At 37.6% G+C, this 17,685-nt stretch overlaps 1 protein-coding gene across 1 annotated transcript; it reads right to left on the minus strand.

Annotated features, from left to right (window-relative positions):
- Window positions 1-1,000: 1,000 nt before the first annotated feature.
- plek (pleckstrin) lies at window positions 1,001-6,644 on the minus strand. The gene is made up of 9 exons (XM_040001276.1): window positions 6,522-6,644; window positions 4,250-4,405; window positions 3,533-3,714; window positions 3,150-3,241; window positions 2,863-3,047; window positions 2,632-2,736; window positions 2,282-2,365; window positions 1,667-1,736; window positions 1,001-1,562 (listed from the first exon to the last, which is right to left on the minus strand). Exons 1-9 carry the CDS (start codon window positions 6,561-6,563, stop codon window positions 1,423-1,425), a joined length of 1,056 nt encoding a protein of 351 aa, XP_039857210.1. The 5' UTR covers window positions 6,564-6,644; the 3' UTR covers window positions 1,001-1,422.
- Between the last annotated feature and the right edge of the window lie 11,041 nt (window positions 6,645-17,685).

The raw sequence follows: 17,685 nt of genomic DNA on the forward strand, positions 1-17,685 counted from the left end.
GTGTCAAAACAAGAATATAGTAATGACTTGAAAGGGGAACAGTTGAAGCCAAAGATTGTACCTAACCCTCTAGTATGGCAATGGTTCACTGGTCTGTACTAAAAAGACATGAAGACAGAAAGAAAATTAAGAAGCAGTGACTCTTGGTAGAAAGAAGAAAAAGTTGTCAAAGCTGTGCAGTCCTGCGCTATAGAATTAAAATTAAGAGTAAATTGTTCATTTAAAAAAAAGAGCCTAAATGGCCAAAGTAACATATTTTATTGAGTCAAATTTATATCAAAGACCTGCAGCTTCATAGTTTTTGCCATTGTTCCTTTCCGTTATGGTAAGGTTGTCTCTAAGTGACACCTCAGAAAGCATTGTGTCAAAAGAGAGAATGCTATGTCCCTGTGTAACACAGAAAAATGAAACCACAATCAGATGGGTTATTGACATATTTGTAGTTTACATGAATGATATAAACCCAAGTATCAAGGTGCCAGATAAAGGGCTACCTCAAATACCACTAATCGCTCCTGAAAATAAAATGCTAGATGGTCTGTAGTGGCGAATGCTGCTATGATAAATTTGACTTATATGACAGGGATTTTAAAATAGAATGGCAATGTTCTCACTTTCAAATAGGTCTGAAATAAATAAGTAAATGCATTAGTCCAGCTAATATAGACAAAACTTAAAAAAAACAACGAAAAACTAAAAAAGTCTTCATAAACTCATCAGTTTAGCCGTTAGCACTAAAATTACATTTCTGAATACACATAGTAGTGTACGCTTGTCGTTTCTGTCACTGATAAATTGTCTCATGTATGCAGCAGGCCTGTAAGCCACAACGTGTGAAACTGTGAAGGCTGAAAGTGATTCGGAGTTAGTTCACGCTCAGGAACCAACTGTGCTCGTGTGATAGCTAGAACTGTCTCCGACTTTTGAAGGGCAGGTTAAGAAGGAGGAAATCAAAAAACCACAGTGGAGTGAATAATAAGACTCAGGAGGAGAAAAAAACCCAGTTTATCTTTCATACTGTCTTAGCCTTTATCTTTTGTCATTTGGTGAGACTCAGCTGTATCGTAGTTTTACAGAATAGCATATTTAAAATAAATAGATATTTGCAATGTTATCTAATTATAATTCATTCTATTTATTCCTCAGCTCATTTTTACTTTGCTATCATATCTTCGTGTTCACTAACATAGAGTAAACATTAGTTATGACAATTTATATTAAATTTGACTGTCTTTAGTTACAGCAGAAGTGATGTTTGCAGTTTGATAGTGTGTAGAGAACTTTATATTTCAAGTTACTCTAAAACAATTAAAAACTATACAAAAACATGGGTGACAGAATATAATTACAGAACTACCAAACTTTTGCATTCGATATGCCGCTGCAGCTGTTACATATTCCCCTGCTGCTCCATGCTATTTGTTATTTTCCGCTTTTTGACACCATCTGTATTGCTTTGATCCACTCCTTTCTTTCTTGGTCTGTAGCAGCTTGGAGGAAGTAGTGAGTCTCGTCTGCAGTGATGATCTCAAATAGGTTGCCATCAATATCTTTTTTTTTGGCTGAAAGCATTGAAAGACAAGGCGATGAGTTAAAGGGGATGGCGTGAAGACAAACTATTAGAAGAAAAGCAACATGTTTATTGCGTGGCGGCAGTCTCACACACCATCAGGCACATAGTCCACAGCTGTGACCACCGCCCCACGGAGGTGGATTGAGCCCAGAGGGTCATCAGCCTGACAAGAAGAAAAGAAATTAGAGGAATATAACAGAAGGAAGACAACTTGTGTAACTAGGGAGGGGTTGTTTCTAAACGATTACCCCTTATTCTTTCAGTTCTTTAAATTATTTTTATCGTTATTATTTTGAGCGTAAACTTAGAGGAGAGCGTGCTTTTGCTGTAGCAGCTCCCAAACTGTGGAACTATCTCCCTTTAGAGATTAGACAGGCCACTTCCCTACCTGTTTTTAAGTCACTCCTGAAAGCCCACCTCTTTACCCTGGCCTTTGACACTACGTGAGATGTTGGTTTTAAATTTTCAGTTTTATTTTTGTTGTTTTTAGTTGATTCTATGCTGTTTTATCTTGTTTTCTTTTTTAATATAGGGCTATTTTATTTTTTTATGTATTATGTATTTTATTTATCTATTTTTTGCTGATTTCTGTTATTCTATTGTTTTTAACTTATTTTCTGTACAGCACTTTGGTCCTGTGCAGGGTATTTTAAAGTGCTTTATAAATAAAATTGGATTAGATTGCATATCTCCAAAATCAGTATTTACCTTTGCAGGATCGTAGTAATGTATATAGGCAGGGTCATCTCTGAGTATGAATTTTCGCACCTTCCAGTTCTTCCGTCTATGTCCCTGTGACAAATAACACAGTTTGAGTTATCAGATTTTTATTTGATTGTATCACTCAGCAGCGAACACAGGTTTCCTCTTTGAGAGAGTGACACGACTGCTGGAGGTTACTGCTATCTTTATCTCTGTTTTGAAGGATGTTTTGCAGCAAGACAAACGACACCAGTGGCTTCAAATCGGGAGACGTCTGCAGACTTTGTAGGTCAACTTTCTAAGAGTATATGTTGCAACAAAGATGCTGGGAACATTTTTCTTGTTTTCTGATTCACCTGTTTAACCAAACAGCCCTGTTTTATGATGTTTCCTCTGAATTCTTCCTTTAGAAGAACATCTTCATCACTGGAGTAGCCTTCACAAAAGAAGCCACTGTCTGCCTGCAAGCACAACAAAACAAATATATATATATTTATAATATACAATGCTTTTGCCGAGTCCATAAAGTCTATGTATAATACAGTTAACATATTGTTAAACGGCAGTGTTTGCTCAGGTTAACTTACAAAATAATAGAGAGCTTTTGTCTCATCTAAGAAGGCTGCTTGCTCTCCGCTTTCTGCTCCCTCTTTTGATAAGTCACCTGCAGGCTGGAGAAAACCCTCATTCATGAGCCCTGTTGCCAACATGAGTGCCTCAGGTCTATTTCTCGCCTTCTCCTTTGAAATCAGCCAGTCTATCACCGTCGCACCTTTGCAAAAATGGGGAAACGGAGAAAAATGGTGAGAACATTTGAAGTTTAAAAAGAACTTCTTGCACACCCGTTACATCAACAAAACTGAGCCAGGTGTACCGGTGAAGCAGTGGTTGAAGACTCGATTCTCCTGTTCCAGTTTTAACTCTTTCACGCCTTCATCCTGGTTTTTCATCTCTGTGTACAGCGCACTGGGGAAATAATGAGAGTGCTGTCAGTGGTGCTTCTTCATTCTATTGAAGTACAAGCACTTTACAGTTCACTGAACCTCACTGAAGTAATGATGTTCCAGTAATTTAGTAGTTGTAGCTAGGCATGCTGGGATGTCAGATTTCACATTTTGTATATATGCTGTAACCTTAAAATAGGTACTGTAATCTGATAGCAAGTGTTTATATAATAGACAGACAATTACTGTTAGCTGCTGCTGTAGTTCTTAAAGTATAATGAATAAAATATTAACACAATTTAACACAACATACGCTAGGTTGACTGTTTCAGGCAGGCGAATGGAGCGTCTGGTAGACTTTCTGGCAAACTTTTTTCCCCCTTGGATGCAGGTAATGGCTCTCTTGATGTCCTTGACCCAAAACTCTCTCTCCTCCACGTGTGAGGCTTGAAAAAAGTGATCTTGCTTCTTCTCAGTGGTTATCTTGAAAACCAGCTAAAACAAGCATATTTAGTCAGTCTAACATTTAGATGGCATTGATGGTCTCAATTTGAATCTACCTTTTAGTACTTTTACTGTGGAGTGTGAATAATGAATAATCTCTACATCTAACTCTTTAGAACTAGTTCTTAATACATTATATGGACAAAAGCTACTCCTTGTAATGTTTGAATTCAGCTGTTTTTATTCCCACTGCCACAGTGTATGAAATCAAGCACTTAGCCATGCAGTAGGCCTCTACAAGGTTTGAAGAGCTCACTGAAACAGGATGTCTGATTGCAACAAGTCAGTCAGTGAAACTTTCCTTCTTCTTCTTCTTTTCCCTGGTCAGCTGTGAGTGGCCTTATTGTAAAATGGAAGCATTTAGGAGCCACGACAGCTCAACCACAAAGTGGGAGACCACATAAAGCTGCAGGGTGGGATCACTAAGTGTGCAAAAGTCACCAATGTGCCAATGACTCAATAACTGCAGTTTTTGAGTCAGTAGAGTTCCCACCCTCTTTTTTTCCATATAGCAACATTTTCTTACCGTCCTCTTGACAAAATCCTGACAAGGGCTGCTCAGTGTTGCTCCCTTCAATGGGATCATCCCTTTAGGTGAACGGTCTGTTTTCTTTTTATAGAAGTCCACTCCATCTTCTGACAACACCACCCACACTGCACTCCAGGAGTTTAGCAATGTACCCTGAGGATCAATAAGAAATAAGCTGCTTTAAGGCAAAATGCAAAATGCAAAATGCAAAAAAAATAAATAAATAAATAAAAATATATATACACACAAAATAAACGTATTCTTCCACACACCATCCTGCTTAGAATTACATGTGGTAACAGCTATGTAATACTTTGTATACATTTATTTTTAAAATGTAAAACACCGTGCCTTAAAGGCCACTGGTCACTTATATAAGACAAACCAAAGTGTCACCTTTTCGTTTAAATAATGTAGCAAGAAGAAATTTAATTATGTTTTGATTTTGAATGAATTCCCTTAAATAAACAAATAATCATATTTCCCATGTGGACTCTGATCTAAAGTGCAACATTAACAAGCACGCTTAAAAAGGAAAGCAGGGTATACTTTCTTGGCCCCTTGTTTGTGACATGTAAATGCAGAAATGAATCTGCAGCTTGGGGAAATCTGTTAGTAGACTGCTTTCACTTTGGGTTTGTGCTTATAAATGTTTAATTTCACCTGTTTGGGTTAAGACAAACCATTATATCTGTCAAGCTCGCAGTGTTCTCTGCTCCATTCACTCCTTAGGGAACTAAACTTTTAACGTGTGATTTCATCATGCCAAGATCTGAAGACCTTTTCAAAAGACTTATTTAATTATTATTTAACAAATTATAATTAACTATTTAAATTATTTAACAAAATAGTTAAATTAATGAATATCATCTTAAAGTGGTATAGTTTTCAATCAAGTGGCCTTTTGTTCGGGGTCCAGATGATGAAGTTCAATGCAAAATAAGCCTTTGAGTAGCTCTAGAATTTCATCACAGGAAAAGACTGCACACATTTGACTCGTGGCAATAACAACGCCTTTTGGAATTATGTGCTCTGGCCATCAAAAATGTAAAAAAAAAAATTTTATTGAAAAATAAAAAGGCCATAAAAAACCTTTCCAGATTTAACATCAGCACCCACATTGTGGGGCAGAACACAATGCAGTGAGTTTCCATTGCTGAGGCATGATATGTAGGCGGCCCAGCATTTTTGTCCATATAGTCTAAATTTAGATATGTCATCCATGAGACATGGCTATGACTAACACCACTCACACTGTCATACATTTTTCATAATTGAACAAGCGAAAGGTCATCATTTCTACATAGCTGTTGTCATGCACGCTGAAAAGAAAACCAGTGTCACAAAACTTAAAACACTTCCTGAATGGCCTTTGATCAGCATTTCAAGTGTGTGGAAAGAAAAAAGTCACACCTAGACACAAAAAGAACAGTGTGCTGATGTACCTACCAAATGTATGAACGTTGACATTTATAATAAATTCCATTATGCATGCAGGAAATGGCTTGTCATCTAAGTGTGTGAATATTCTTCATAGTGATTGTGTAGTACATTGGAATTTGTCTCCTGAAATTTATCTATTCGTTACATCTTTTCACTGGTTTTCACAGCACTGTTTGATGACAGCGCATTGCAAATGACATTGTTTCAGGTCATATATTCAAATGTTCTCTTTGAGCGACAGTTTATAAGTAGAACAAGGCCACAACACATTCATGTTTTACTTCGTGTTGTAAACAGAAGTAGGAACTTGAGTCACTGTTGCGACTACAGAACAGAAATGTGCAGTTGACTGTCATGAAGTACCTTTCAAGAAACTTGTATCGCTGTTCCCGATTGAGTAAAACAATGTTAGTTTTTTGGTATTCCTGAATGACATATTCATTGTCTTTTTGTGAAGTAAAGCTTTTTCTGCAGGTGTCCTGATTTCCTTTTCAAGTGGCTGTTCTTTCATCTTAGTTTGAAACCTCAGAAGTTGCCCTACCCTTTTTATTCAAATTGTTGTTGTGGGTTTATTTTTCTTTGAAAATTATTTTTTACTTAAATTTAGTTATTACACTGAATTGACAATGGATAAAAAAAATCTAGTCTTGTCATTCCCTCAGTTTTGTTTTTGTTTCATTATCAAAAAACAATGAAACAAAAACAATAGTATTACAGGAAGTAACAATAGTATTTTATACTTACTTTATCAATACTTTAAAGAAGCTCTGTGTTCACAAAGACAATGGAAAGAACTTTCTGGTAGTTTTCCTGTAGTTATTCTTACCTTTTTTACTAAGTATCCCTCTCTGATCTCTTGTGGCTCCATCACGCTGCTGTCTGCTGCAAATGTGACTTTTGTCAGTAACTGTCAAAAAAACACCCTCTTATACATGTCACCTCTCTACTCTCTCTCTCTCTCTCTCTCTCTCTCTCTCTCTCTGTGTGTGTGTCACTGTCAAACCACAAAGAGCAGCGTACCATGAGCAGGAAGTTGTGCTCTTGGGTGTCTGCCAATAAAGACTGGTCAGCTAGCTTCCTCTTCTCTGCGATATAATTAGTTTGTGCTGCTCTGCTGAAGTGTCTAAATTTTATAGTGTTAAATTTAAAGAGATAGCATTGGAGCTCTAATAATAGATGCCCTTGTTTGCGTGTCATTATGGTAAATTTCTGTTTCTATCCATTTCAACAGAGAAGCTTGTACTGGTAAAGTATTTGTATTCAGCTTACTGTAAATCTGCTGCATTTAGACACCTTCAAACCAAAATTTTAAGCCATTTTTGCTGTGTTAGTCAACTTGTATTTCCCCTACTGTATTTCTGTCTTTTTTTGTTGTTGTGTTCTTTCCCCGCTGTGTTCCTTCTTTGTCTTTTATACACTGCGTTGAAACTGTCGTGATGTCCAGCAGCAGATCAAGTGGAGCAGAGGGAGGACCTAATTGCTGACCCGTGGAGAGCAGAGTTAACAGAAGGTGAGCAGTTTATTCAGGCTGGTTGGCAAAACACTACAAAAATAAGAAAACCAAACTAAATGAGGAACTAACCATGAAACAAGCCAAAACCAAAATGGGGGGGTAAAGTAGTCTTATTACCAGCCAACTCAAGAACAATGAACATAATTTTACTATTTTATGGCTCAGAAACAAAGTTTTCCAGCTGGGGGAGAGCATCTAGGGAAGAGGCAGTCTTGGCAGGAAGGATCATAAGGAACCCAGCATCGGCTGATGTGGGCTGGGAAACAGTGGAACCTCCAGCGGGCTGGGCAGCAGGCCCTCCGGCAACCACCGCCCACGCCTCAAAATTTTCATAAACAAAATCTGCTGGGTCTATTCTGATCAGGGCATACTGTCATGATCTCCGGCAGCAAATCGAGTGGAGCGGAGAGACGACCCAAATGGAAACACATGGGAACACAAAAAGTTGATTTTGTTCATCTGGACATGACATTTTCAGTGGGAGGCCTGACAAGTTAGACCTGTGTTGTGCCATCCGCTTAGCCAGAGGCTGTTTGGTTTTCCCGACATATAAATAATTTCAATCCTCCTGGCAATTACTCTGTTTGTGTCGGGGAACCCAATCCTTGGGGTGGACCAATTTTTGGCGCAGTGTGTTTTGGGAGTTGAAAGCTACAGAATGTTTAGAAAAGATACTTCTCAACTGTTCTGATACTCCTGATACATAAGGGATCACTAAGGGTTTTCACTTAGACAGCAGTTGTCCTTCTTTCCTGGATCGGCTGGAGCTTTCTTTAGGTGGCTTCCCGGCTTTGACAAATGTCCAGCTGGGATCATCACGTTTACTCAGGGTCTTTTTGAAGTGTTTTTGTTCTTCGCTGGCCGCTGTATCTGTGGGGATGGTGTTTGGTCTGTGTTGTAGCATCCTGATGACACCCAGTTTGAAAGATGATGAGAGTCAAACCTTAAATACTGATCTGTATGCGTTGGCTTACAGTACACATTAACTTTTAAATGTCCCCCATTACTGACGGAAATCTCATAGTTTAAGAAGGCTAGTCTGTCATTTCTCATATCCTCCCTGGTGAACTTGATGTATTTGTTCTCTGGTTTAATGTGATCAGTGAATTTGATACATCCTGAGCTCTGATTTTCACCCAGTTGTCATCCACATACCTGAACCAATGACTTCGTGGTGTTCCAGGGTAGGATAACAGGGCCCTCTTGTCCACTTCTTCCAAGTAAAAGTTGGCCTCAATGGGTGAAACTGGGGAACCCACGGCACAGCCATGTTTCTGCCTGTAGTACTGACCGTTGTATGTGAGGGTCAGTATGAAGACACAGTTCTGAGAGCAAACACACTTGGTTGGTGCTGAGTCTAAAACACAAACTCTTGGTCAAAGACCCATGACAGATACATTTGTACATCTTACATAAGGCACAAAAAAACCTATTTTTGCCTGCGAACAGAAAGAAGAAACAGATTTGTTAGCACTAAGCATGAATTGGAAACATGGGAGATATGTCAGCGTAATATGAATATTCATTAGTAAGCATCTAAGGTACATGAACTTAATGTAATTTGACCTTGCTCCTCAGAAGCTGTGCTTAGCTTCTTGGTTTTCACTTAGTTTCTGACATAAAACTCCCAAATCCTCTTTTGCTGTATGTTTATGAAAATCAATACTTTCCCAGTTTCAAGCCAAAGGTTCCACTTTCCCTTTTCATATGCACTGAAAATATGTCTAAACAAACATGTTTTTGTTTTTTTTGTTTTTTTACTTTGGAATATTATCACTTTATATACACTGTGTTCAGTATAAGTCAGAAATAAATGTCAAAGTTTATTCTCCACTACACTACACTACAAAGCAGATAAAGTATGTATAATCAGAAATTCTGTGTATGACTTCATCTAAAAATGTATGATTGAAAGTGTTCATATAACACTTTCAATCATACGTGTTTTCAAACTTAACTGAAGCTTCTGATTTGCATATTCTTATCGCGTCTTTCTTCTGTATGTTTTGTGCTGCAGTTTTTATAATCTGTAGGATGATTTCATGGTGTTATGAATGTTTTCAGCAACCTCACATAAATGTGATTCTCTATTCTAAAAACACTCCCTAACTGATGCGTTGCACCTAAAGCTGAGCTAAGGTAGACGTTCTCTGCCCTAAAAAACAAAATTATTTTTTTTTTCATAATTGCACAATTTCTTTTAAATGTATTTTAGCAAAGTATGCAGACTAAATTTTAAAAAGCGATAACAGCTTCAAACAGCCTGTTTATTACATATATATAATATGCTTGCAACTACAGTCGCCCTTTGCGCTCTTGTGAAAAACCAATTAATCCCATGATTCAGGGGTATGTAGAAGCATCCTTAGTGGTAATTATTTGAAGTAACTGTTTTCTGCATGACATTAGTCTCTCACAACATTGTGGAGGGCTTTTGGCCATGGCCACGGACATCTCAACATGCAAACTGGAGAAGCGCTGACCTTCCTAGCAGTGGATGACCCGCTCTACCTCCTGAGACAGATGATAAAATATTTTATAATTACAAATTGCAGTTCTGAGAAACATTAAGTATGATATTTTCATTAACCATTAAAAAGAATTTACAGTTCCACCTTGTTCATCAACTTGTTATCAAGAACGTGCCTGCCACAATGTTTCACAACCAGCTGTCATTTGTTGGCATGAAAGGAAGTCTGCTTATCTGTTGTTTCAGGTTTCAACATGATGACTCAGCTGTCTGTTTCACCAGACTTAGTCACATTTTACCAAAGAAACTGTCAGAGGTGACCTCCTAGATGCTGGTGACAGAATCTAAAATTGTATTTATTTGTGCAAGATTGCAAGTAGTTTTTACTTTCACACCTTTCTTCTTTTAATTTATTTTAGTTAGAGTTTTAATATTATTTCTTGAGAACTAAAATATAAATTTAGTCATGTTGATTTTCTGTTCTGCAACCTTGATTGAGCTCAACGGTATATCTAAAGTGAATTGTAAAATGAGTGATGTTGTTTTGAGATAATGTGACATCATAGCTTTGCCTAAGCAAACACCTCCTCCTTTTGTTCAAACCTTTTAATTTAATTTCATTTTCTTTTGTTTTTTTGTGATGTTTTTAATGCACCTCTAGAGGGCATAATAACTACATTTAAAACTAAACGCAACACATGAATCCAGGAACACTCACTTGATTTAGCTCAAAAGTGTGAATGATCCTGAGAAAGTCATGCTAAAGATGGCTAAATAACTAATTAATTTACTAGCTCAACTGTTACAAGCTTTCACATGTCCAGAAATCTCCCCAGTGATGTTTAAGAGATTAAAATGCAACTGCCTTCCTTTAATCATCCAGTTTCTTTCTTCTTCTTCTTTTCTTGTGAGGCTATGATGATCTCAGTCCTAAAAACACGGATCACAGGAACGTTCCCGATGACCGTGGCATTTATCAAAAAGGACACCAGCCATACTGTTGTCTGTCTGGCTTGAGTCATGCTTTCCTCTTGCCCATGCTATGAATAAAGATCAAGGGGGGTGGTATTTATAAGTTTTATTAATAAATCCTGGAGCAGTGTGTATCATTAACCATCAACATGAGAGCCATCTCTCTGTGTTGGTGATTGAAAAGGGGTTACAGTGTGGAATATTAATTTTTTCAAAGCAAACAAAGAGATGTAACCTTGGTTCTTCTTCTATGAGATATAAAAGTGCCACATTAAAAAAAACTGTATTATGATGATGCACTGTATGTCTCGGGGGTAAGGAGACAAAACATCTGTCAGCACTAAGAGTCTGGAGGAGACATGTAAGGCACTGTAAGTATGATGAAATCAAGGAAACAGTACCACCCCCACTCACTTCAAATCACACACCCACTGTTCACACCTGAAACTACCTGTGGTCATCCATTGTTAAACACCTACACTGCCAAGAAGGCTCACACACATAATGCAATGTGACCACACATGATAAGGTGCTGCAAGTTTCTGTGTAATACAGGAAAACTGAAAATGCAATACAGCTTTCCAGTGAGTCAGTTTGGGTTTAGGTGGGTGGGTTGGTTTTTTCACTACATTTCTCACACACATTTTTTTTAAAGTTACACTTCCACAAATTAAAGTGAAAGCTTGTACTTCTTATAACACTTTGTATAGCTAACTGACAAAACTGCTTATAGTTATAGGTTATTTTTAAGGTGCTTGTCATTTTGCATACTTATGTGAGCACATAATTAATGCTTTTTGCATTTTGAAATTAGCTCCGCATGCACAAGCTACAATGATTAAACAGTGAGCTTTTAGTAATAAAATAAATGGATCAACTATTATCTGCAATAACATCAAAGTACCCATAATGCAAAATTATACTTTCATTTTCAGTATGTGCATTATGACTCTGCTTTTGCTCTGGGGAATTTCATGATGCATTGACTACGTTCTCCTTGGAATTCAGCGTATTTATGGCATGTAATTGCCACATTTACTTCATCCACCGCTGCTAATACAGTCAGAGCGGTATAGGGTGAGATGTATGTCGCTCCATTTTTCACCCTGTCCCTCCTCATATTGAACACAGCAATAAATACTGCATGTGTTGTTCTTTGCTCTGCCCCGCCCTTTGCCATAGCTCTTGTTTTGCAGCCCTGGGATTGAGGCATCTTCATTCCAGTCCTCTGTACCTCACAAGCACCATCAATAATTCTGCTAAAGAGTGCACTGAGCTGAAAATGGGGGGGGGGGGGGGGGCTAGTAGGGATGTGGGGGGGTGAGGTGACACTTGATGGCTTTTCCATGGCACACTCGATCTCTCTCTACCTCCTTCTATTCCCGTTGTGCTCCCACATTTCCTAACATGACCTTCTGCAATGTTGTTTATCATTTTGTGCCGTATGGACAGCAGGAACACAAACACAGGCACACAGCCTTTAGCCCTTTGAGAAGCAGAAAAGAGGCACCATAAAAAGCTGAAGTAGGCTCTCAGGGGAGCTTTTATTTGTCTTTTTACACCGCCATGAGAAGCCATGAGAAGAGGTCATCGGGGGAAAGGGTCTGAATGTTACAATAAGCGCATTATGACAGATAATAGAATCTAACATTAAGGCACTTGAAAAGCATACCTTTTTCATTTGGTTGGAATTTAACCTTGATGTTTGACAATAGATATGTCCACAAAGCAGTTTCTGAGGCTTTATTAAATTTTGTCAGGCGCTGTGTATAAAACCTCTTCATGCCACAGAACATAAGCTTTGCTCCGTTTGTTCACACGTGGTATTTTCAGCTTGTTTATGAGAAACAGTCTGAAATGTTTTTCTTCATTTCTCAAATAAACAAGAGTCTGCTGCCTCATAAATGTTTTCATGGCTCGCACACAAATGGAAATCAACCTTTTAGGCTGAGACTGTTGCTAATAGATGGCAGTGGCCTTCCCTCTGGGTGTTAGAACATTTGTCTGCCGCCACACATTCCACTGAGCCAATTCCTCGTTTGAAACTCAGATCTTATGATACCAGATGAATCAGATGAATTTTTTGCAGCAGAAAACTATCTACTCCTATCATGCTGAGAAATGTAATAAGGCCTCTCTAACTGGTCTTCAATATGCTTTTTTTTTCGCTGTGCATTTTTTAAAGAGATCTTTTGCATACTGGAAGCCCATCTTATTGATACGTGGTCATTTTAAGCAAATAAACAACATTTAATAACAATGTGACTATTTTAGATTTTCGTATGGAGTTGTGATTTAGTTTTTGTTTTGTTCTGCTTTTGCAACTGTCCTTTCCACCAAACCTTCTCTAAACATCTCCTTTCCCTTTGTAATGTTGGACTTTTATTAACAAATGTCAGCATCTGGCAAATCAACTATGCAGCATTAGACACTGTGGCGACCTCTTGTGACTAAGGGAGCCGCTGAAAGTAGCTTTTTTTAAGCATGGTAAGAACACAATTTCAGATATGCTACACACAATATCTGTTGTACCTTCTGAGCAACATATAAGCAAATTAGCATGATGATATAAGAAATCAAATTAAAGATTCACAAATGTATTACTCTCATCTGTTTCATTTTAATCTAATTTTATCATATTTTAACAGGACAGTGTTCAGAAGTGGGGTTGTTGTTTTTTTTTTTTTGTTCAGATGCAATTCCTGATGCAACCCCAAAGAGGATTTGTGTCTCTGAGTTTACTTGAACAAACAATCTTTTCATTGTAAAGCAAATGTGTAAATAAACACTGTTATTATCTAGAACATTCCCAAAGACACGAGAGCTGCAGCCCACATAAAAAAACCCCCCAAAATCCCACAAAACCCACCCAATTTTAAGTGTAATCAAAATACAAGAGAAAGAGATTTAGTTCCTGGAATTTTTTTTATTTTATTCAAAAACATAAACGTCACAGGCTGTTTGCTATAAATGGCTTGTGTTACCCAGTGCAAAGGGTTAAGGTCAATGTATGATCCACCTGCCACTGGGACACAAGCTTTAATACAAAGCAATAAATTTAAGTCAGAGTGATGAGTAATATCAAAAAGTAACCACCTCCTATTCCCAGTTTAATTCACGCTATATATAAATAAATACATTTATATAATTATGTAACTGTACATAATTGAAAGTAATTTCAAACTTTCTTCTCCTCTTTCTTTCAAAATTTTTGTGCCCCACCATGGGGCCCCTGCCCACACTTTAGGAATCACTGATCTAAAATAAATGTGACCTTGCAAGATTCCTACGATTTAATGACAGCATTATTCAAAAATGTATACAATTACAAGCATAATGTCATTTTATCATACAGACTCCATTAAGCTGGCACATGTTAAGACTAAACTTCCACAATCTCAGGAAGCAGATGTGAGCGTCTCCGATCTCTAACATATATTCTATAATTACCTCTTTATTCCCTCATCTGTTATGGTATCAAATATAAAATAAAGGGCAAAGACATTAAGATCACAGTTTAAATTGACAGCAAAGTGAAATGAATGAGCTGCTGGAGAAGATGGCCTACTGCAGTGGGACTAATAAACCTACAGGCAAGTTCAGAAGGCATAGGAGGTTCCTCCATCTGCCAATTAAATGAAGAGGAAACTGATGGATAAACAGTTTCATTGAGGATCAGAAAAGAGTGATGAAGCTGTGAGCGCCACAGGGAATTTTACTGCATTTACACCATAACTGCCACCAACTTTGTCTTCTTAAAGAAAGAAACAAATTTATTGGTGCTCATATTTTTGTCTCATTTTTCTATGCTGCTGCCGACAACTTCCTTCAAGAAGTTAGTTCTAAAAGAAAGTTATGCTATGAGATCTTTTTAATCGTATGTTTGCCCTATATAGATAAATATCAGTTGCCAGACGGCTGATTTTTATGGCTATTTCTACTCATTATTTTGGATTATAGACATTGGTATATCTTGAAGAGTTTGTTCACACACCTGGTTATGCCTTTCAAAATCTGCACATATGACTACATTGGACCAATAACTAGTGTATCAGCAACACTGTAGCAACACAAAATGCAGCAGCTGGAAGACATCGAGTGCTTTCATATGCCTCGTCTAAACCTTTTAAAAGGTATTGATTTGAGTAACAGCCTGGAGCCACTGAGGTGATTTCTTCTCATCGCTGGACCAGAGCACTGATGGGGTCTATCCATATGTCTGTCTGTCTCACTGCCCCAAAGCTTTCTTTTATTTCTTCAGCTTTTACATAAATTCTATTTGACATCTAGTGGTTTGATGACACCTGTGGAAGATATTGCCTGGTTATGCCCCTTTAGCTCCTAAATGCTGACATTTATACTCGTGGCTGCAGGCTGTGCCATTTGGCCAGCATCGTTAGTGTACAAATGTTAAATTGTCTTTTTTTTTTCTCTCTTTAAAGCTGAGATGAACTATTGTTCCAGCTGTATAATAATTTGCCCCAGGCCTCGAGCTCCATTTGTTTGAGACACAAAAACAGATCAGTCTATCTTTGCACCCAGTGAGGCACTTTGACAACTTGGACAACATGCTAGTATTTTGTTTTCTCCTTCCACATTGTGATACATAACAATGCTACTTGAAAGCTAGACCATAGTGGCCATTTCCATGTTCTCTACAGACAATAACTCTGAAATCTGCAAAATGCTTTATGACCCTTCTACTCCTGTGAATTGTATAGTTCTAATTAAAAAGGCTTATATGTGGCTGTGTGAGCACTGGCATGGATATAATGTGCTTTGATGGGAAGGGCTGGGTTGCTCCTGCTCTGGGGGACAGAGGGTAGCAGGGAGCAAAAGATACCGAACAACAGACTGAGGGAGGATATAAATCAAATCTCTCTGGAGATAATAGGACACACAAAACACACACATGCACTGGGTTTTCTGGGGTGTGCTGGAACTTTGGCACCCAAGTCTCCAGGTTAATGACATCAGACCTAATTGGGAACTGAAGCATGCAAAGATGATTACAAGAATAGAAATGTAATTGAGATGGAAAGCATTAGAGATGATTTTTAGGAAAATATGAAGGCATAATAAATTAATTCAGTCTGGTTTTCTTTATCTTATGTGGTTAGAGAAGTGTCGCTGTTATATTTTACCTTTAATAAAAACAGAACCAGGACGATCTGATAAAAAAGGCTGGTTGTAATTGCATATGATGATGATTAAAGCCTTGGCTAAATTCAGGGATTGGATTATGTGACAATCCTTTGTCTGTCTGCTGTCCTTCTGCATGTGATTTGGCTGTTCGATTCAGGAGCCACAAGGCAGAGCAGTCTTTCTAACGGTTCATTTTGGGTAAGTTTTGTCTTTCACATGTATCTTCTTTTTTGGCTCTTAGTCTTGGTTTCTTTGTGGTAGACTGTGGGGATATCAGGGATGGATGCTGACATAAAACAGCCAGAAGGTTAAGATGCAAAACTCAATGGTCCATTCTGAGTAGCCTTTAGCAAGTGGTAAATAAACATTTTAAGTTTATCACCAAAAAGCTAATCATTAAGACTCATTAAGGAGTACTGCTGGGTATTTCATGAAAAAAACGTCTTTCTAATCGAGTGAAATAGTGACGCTGTTTATCTTTCAGCTCATGTGGAGCTATGCCGCAGTCAGTCTGGTGCATTAGTCACCTGGTTACTACAGGGATATGTGAAAGATGGGCAATGTATGCTGAACTCCAAGGTTTACATCCTCCCTCAGGCTGTGATTCAAGTTCTTTATAAAACAAGAATCGATCGGCTCAAAACAAAACCAAAGCAAATGACGAAAACAGCAAAAAAGTTGCTGCTGTATGAAGATGTATAATGATGTACCTCTATTTTGTCTCAATCCCCTAATAAAGCCCATAAGGCCATAGCGTTTGCATTTTTGATTATATGGCCTGAACAAATTGGCGAGCATAAAAATTTGTCAGCTTTTTCTGAATGTTTTTGCAAGTGCTACCTGATTGAGTACTTATAATTGGAGTTACATGATTTGTTCTAGCACAGATGAATATTCTGGGAAAGCACATCCTCTATAGAGACTGTACTAGATATGAATGGAACTTTTGCAAAAAGTTGCAGATGATCTTATAACAACACTTAAATACAAAAGTCGCATAAAATTGTCCCATATATGACCCCTAGCAAAATGTAATTTCTTTTTTTTAGAAACCTTTCGTTTGCTCATATTAAACATGCAGGGTATGACAGGCTAGTCAGTGAGAACAACTGGTTACTTTAACCCCAAGACAAGCTTATTCCCTTGTTTCTAGTCTATTTGTTAAACAACAAAGCTACAGATGGTAACTTCATGATTACTGTTTAAACATGTGAGCATCATAGATCACTTTGTGCAATTCTTGAACATAAGGTAAACTGAACATAAGGTAAATTATTGTATTTTCCCAAAGCCTGCAAGCATGTTGTGTTCAAAGGTAAGTTACATGCTTGTCAAACTTCTGAAGTGATCAAAATTTTAAAAAGAAGACGACAAAACAAACAAACAAAAACTGAGCCTTAAATATTACACTGAGCCTCTGGTTTTATTTTATTCCAGCTCATGTGCACGGTCTAAGGGGAAACACTTTTTTAGTAAACACAGTCAATTTCCCTAAATCTTTTAATATGACATAACATTAGGAATCAAATGCCACTGGTTTTATCCAGCCTCTCCTTCCCCCAGCATCTCTATTTTTGTCTCTAGAGATTTCACAGATAATCTCATATAATAGTGAGAAATGCTTACTTCATGTTGATGTTCCTTGTCAGTTTTCTCGTGTGGTTTAAATGATTCATATCTCCAGCATGCCATTTAAAAAGAAAAAGCACATAAATTTCACATTTCTACTCCATGTAAATCTATATTTCCTTTGGAAAACTCTTGCTTTCATGGAGTTTCATTCAGCAATGATAAATGTATTGACTGTTATTCATAATTTGCATTACATTAATAATTGAAAAGTCTTTAATTATGGATTACATGTTTTTGACACATCTTATGTCTTGTGCT

The sequence above is a fragment of the Simochromis diagramma genome, unplaced genomic scaffold (assembly GCF_900408965.1).
Source record: "Simochromis diagramma unplaced genomic scaffold, fSimDia1.1 OVJJ01000421.1, whole genome shotgun sequence".
Classification (NCBI taxonomy): Eukaryota; Metazoa; Chordata; class Actinopteri; order Cichliformes; family Cichlidae; genus Simochromis; species Simochromis diagramma.

Coding starts and splice junctions, on each gene's coding strand:
- plek (XM_040001276.1), bottom strand. CDS start 6,563: ATGGAGCCACAAGAGATCAGAGAGGGATACTTAGTAAAAAAG. Junction 4,406..6,521: donor AGGGATACTTAGTAAAAAAG/GTAAGAATAACT, acceptor ATTGATCCTCAG/GGTACATTGCTAAACTCCTG. Junction 3,715..4,249: donor AGGATTTTGTCAAGAGGACG/GTAAGAAAATGT, acceptor TGCTTGTTTTAG/CTGGTTTTCAAGATAACCAC.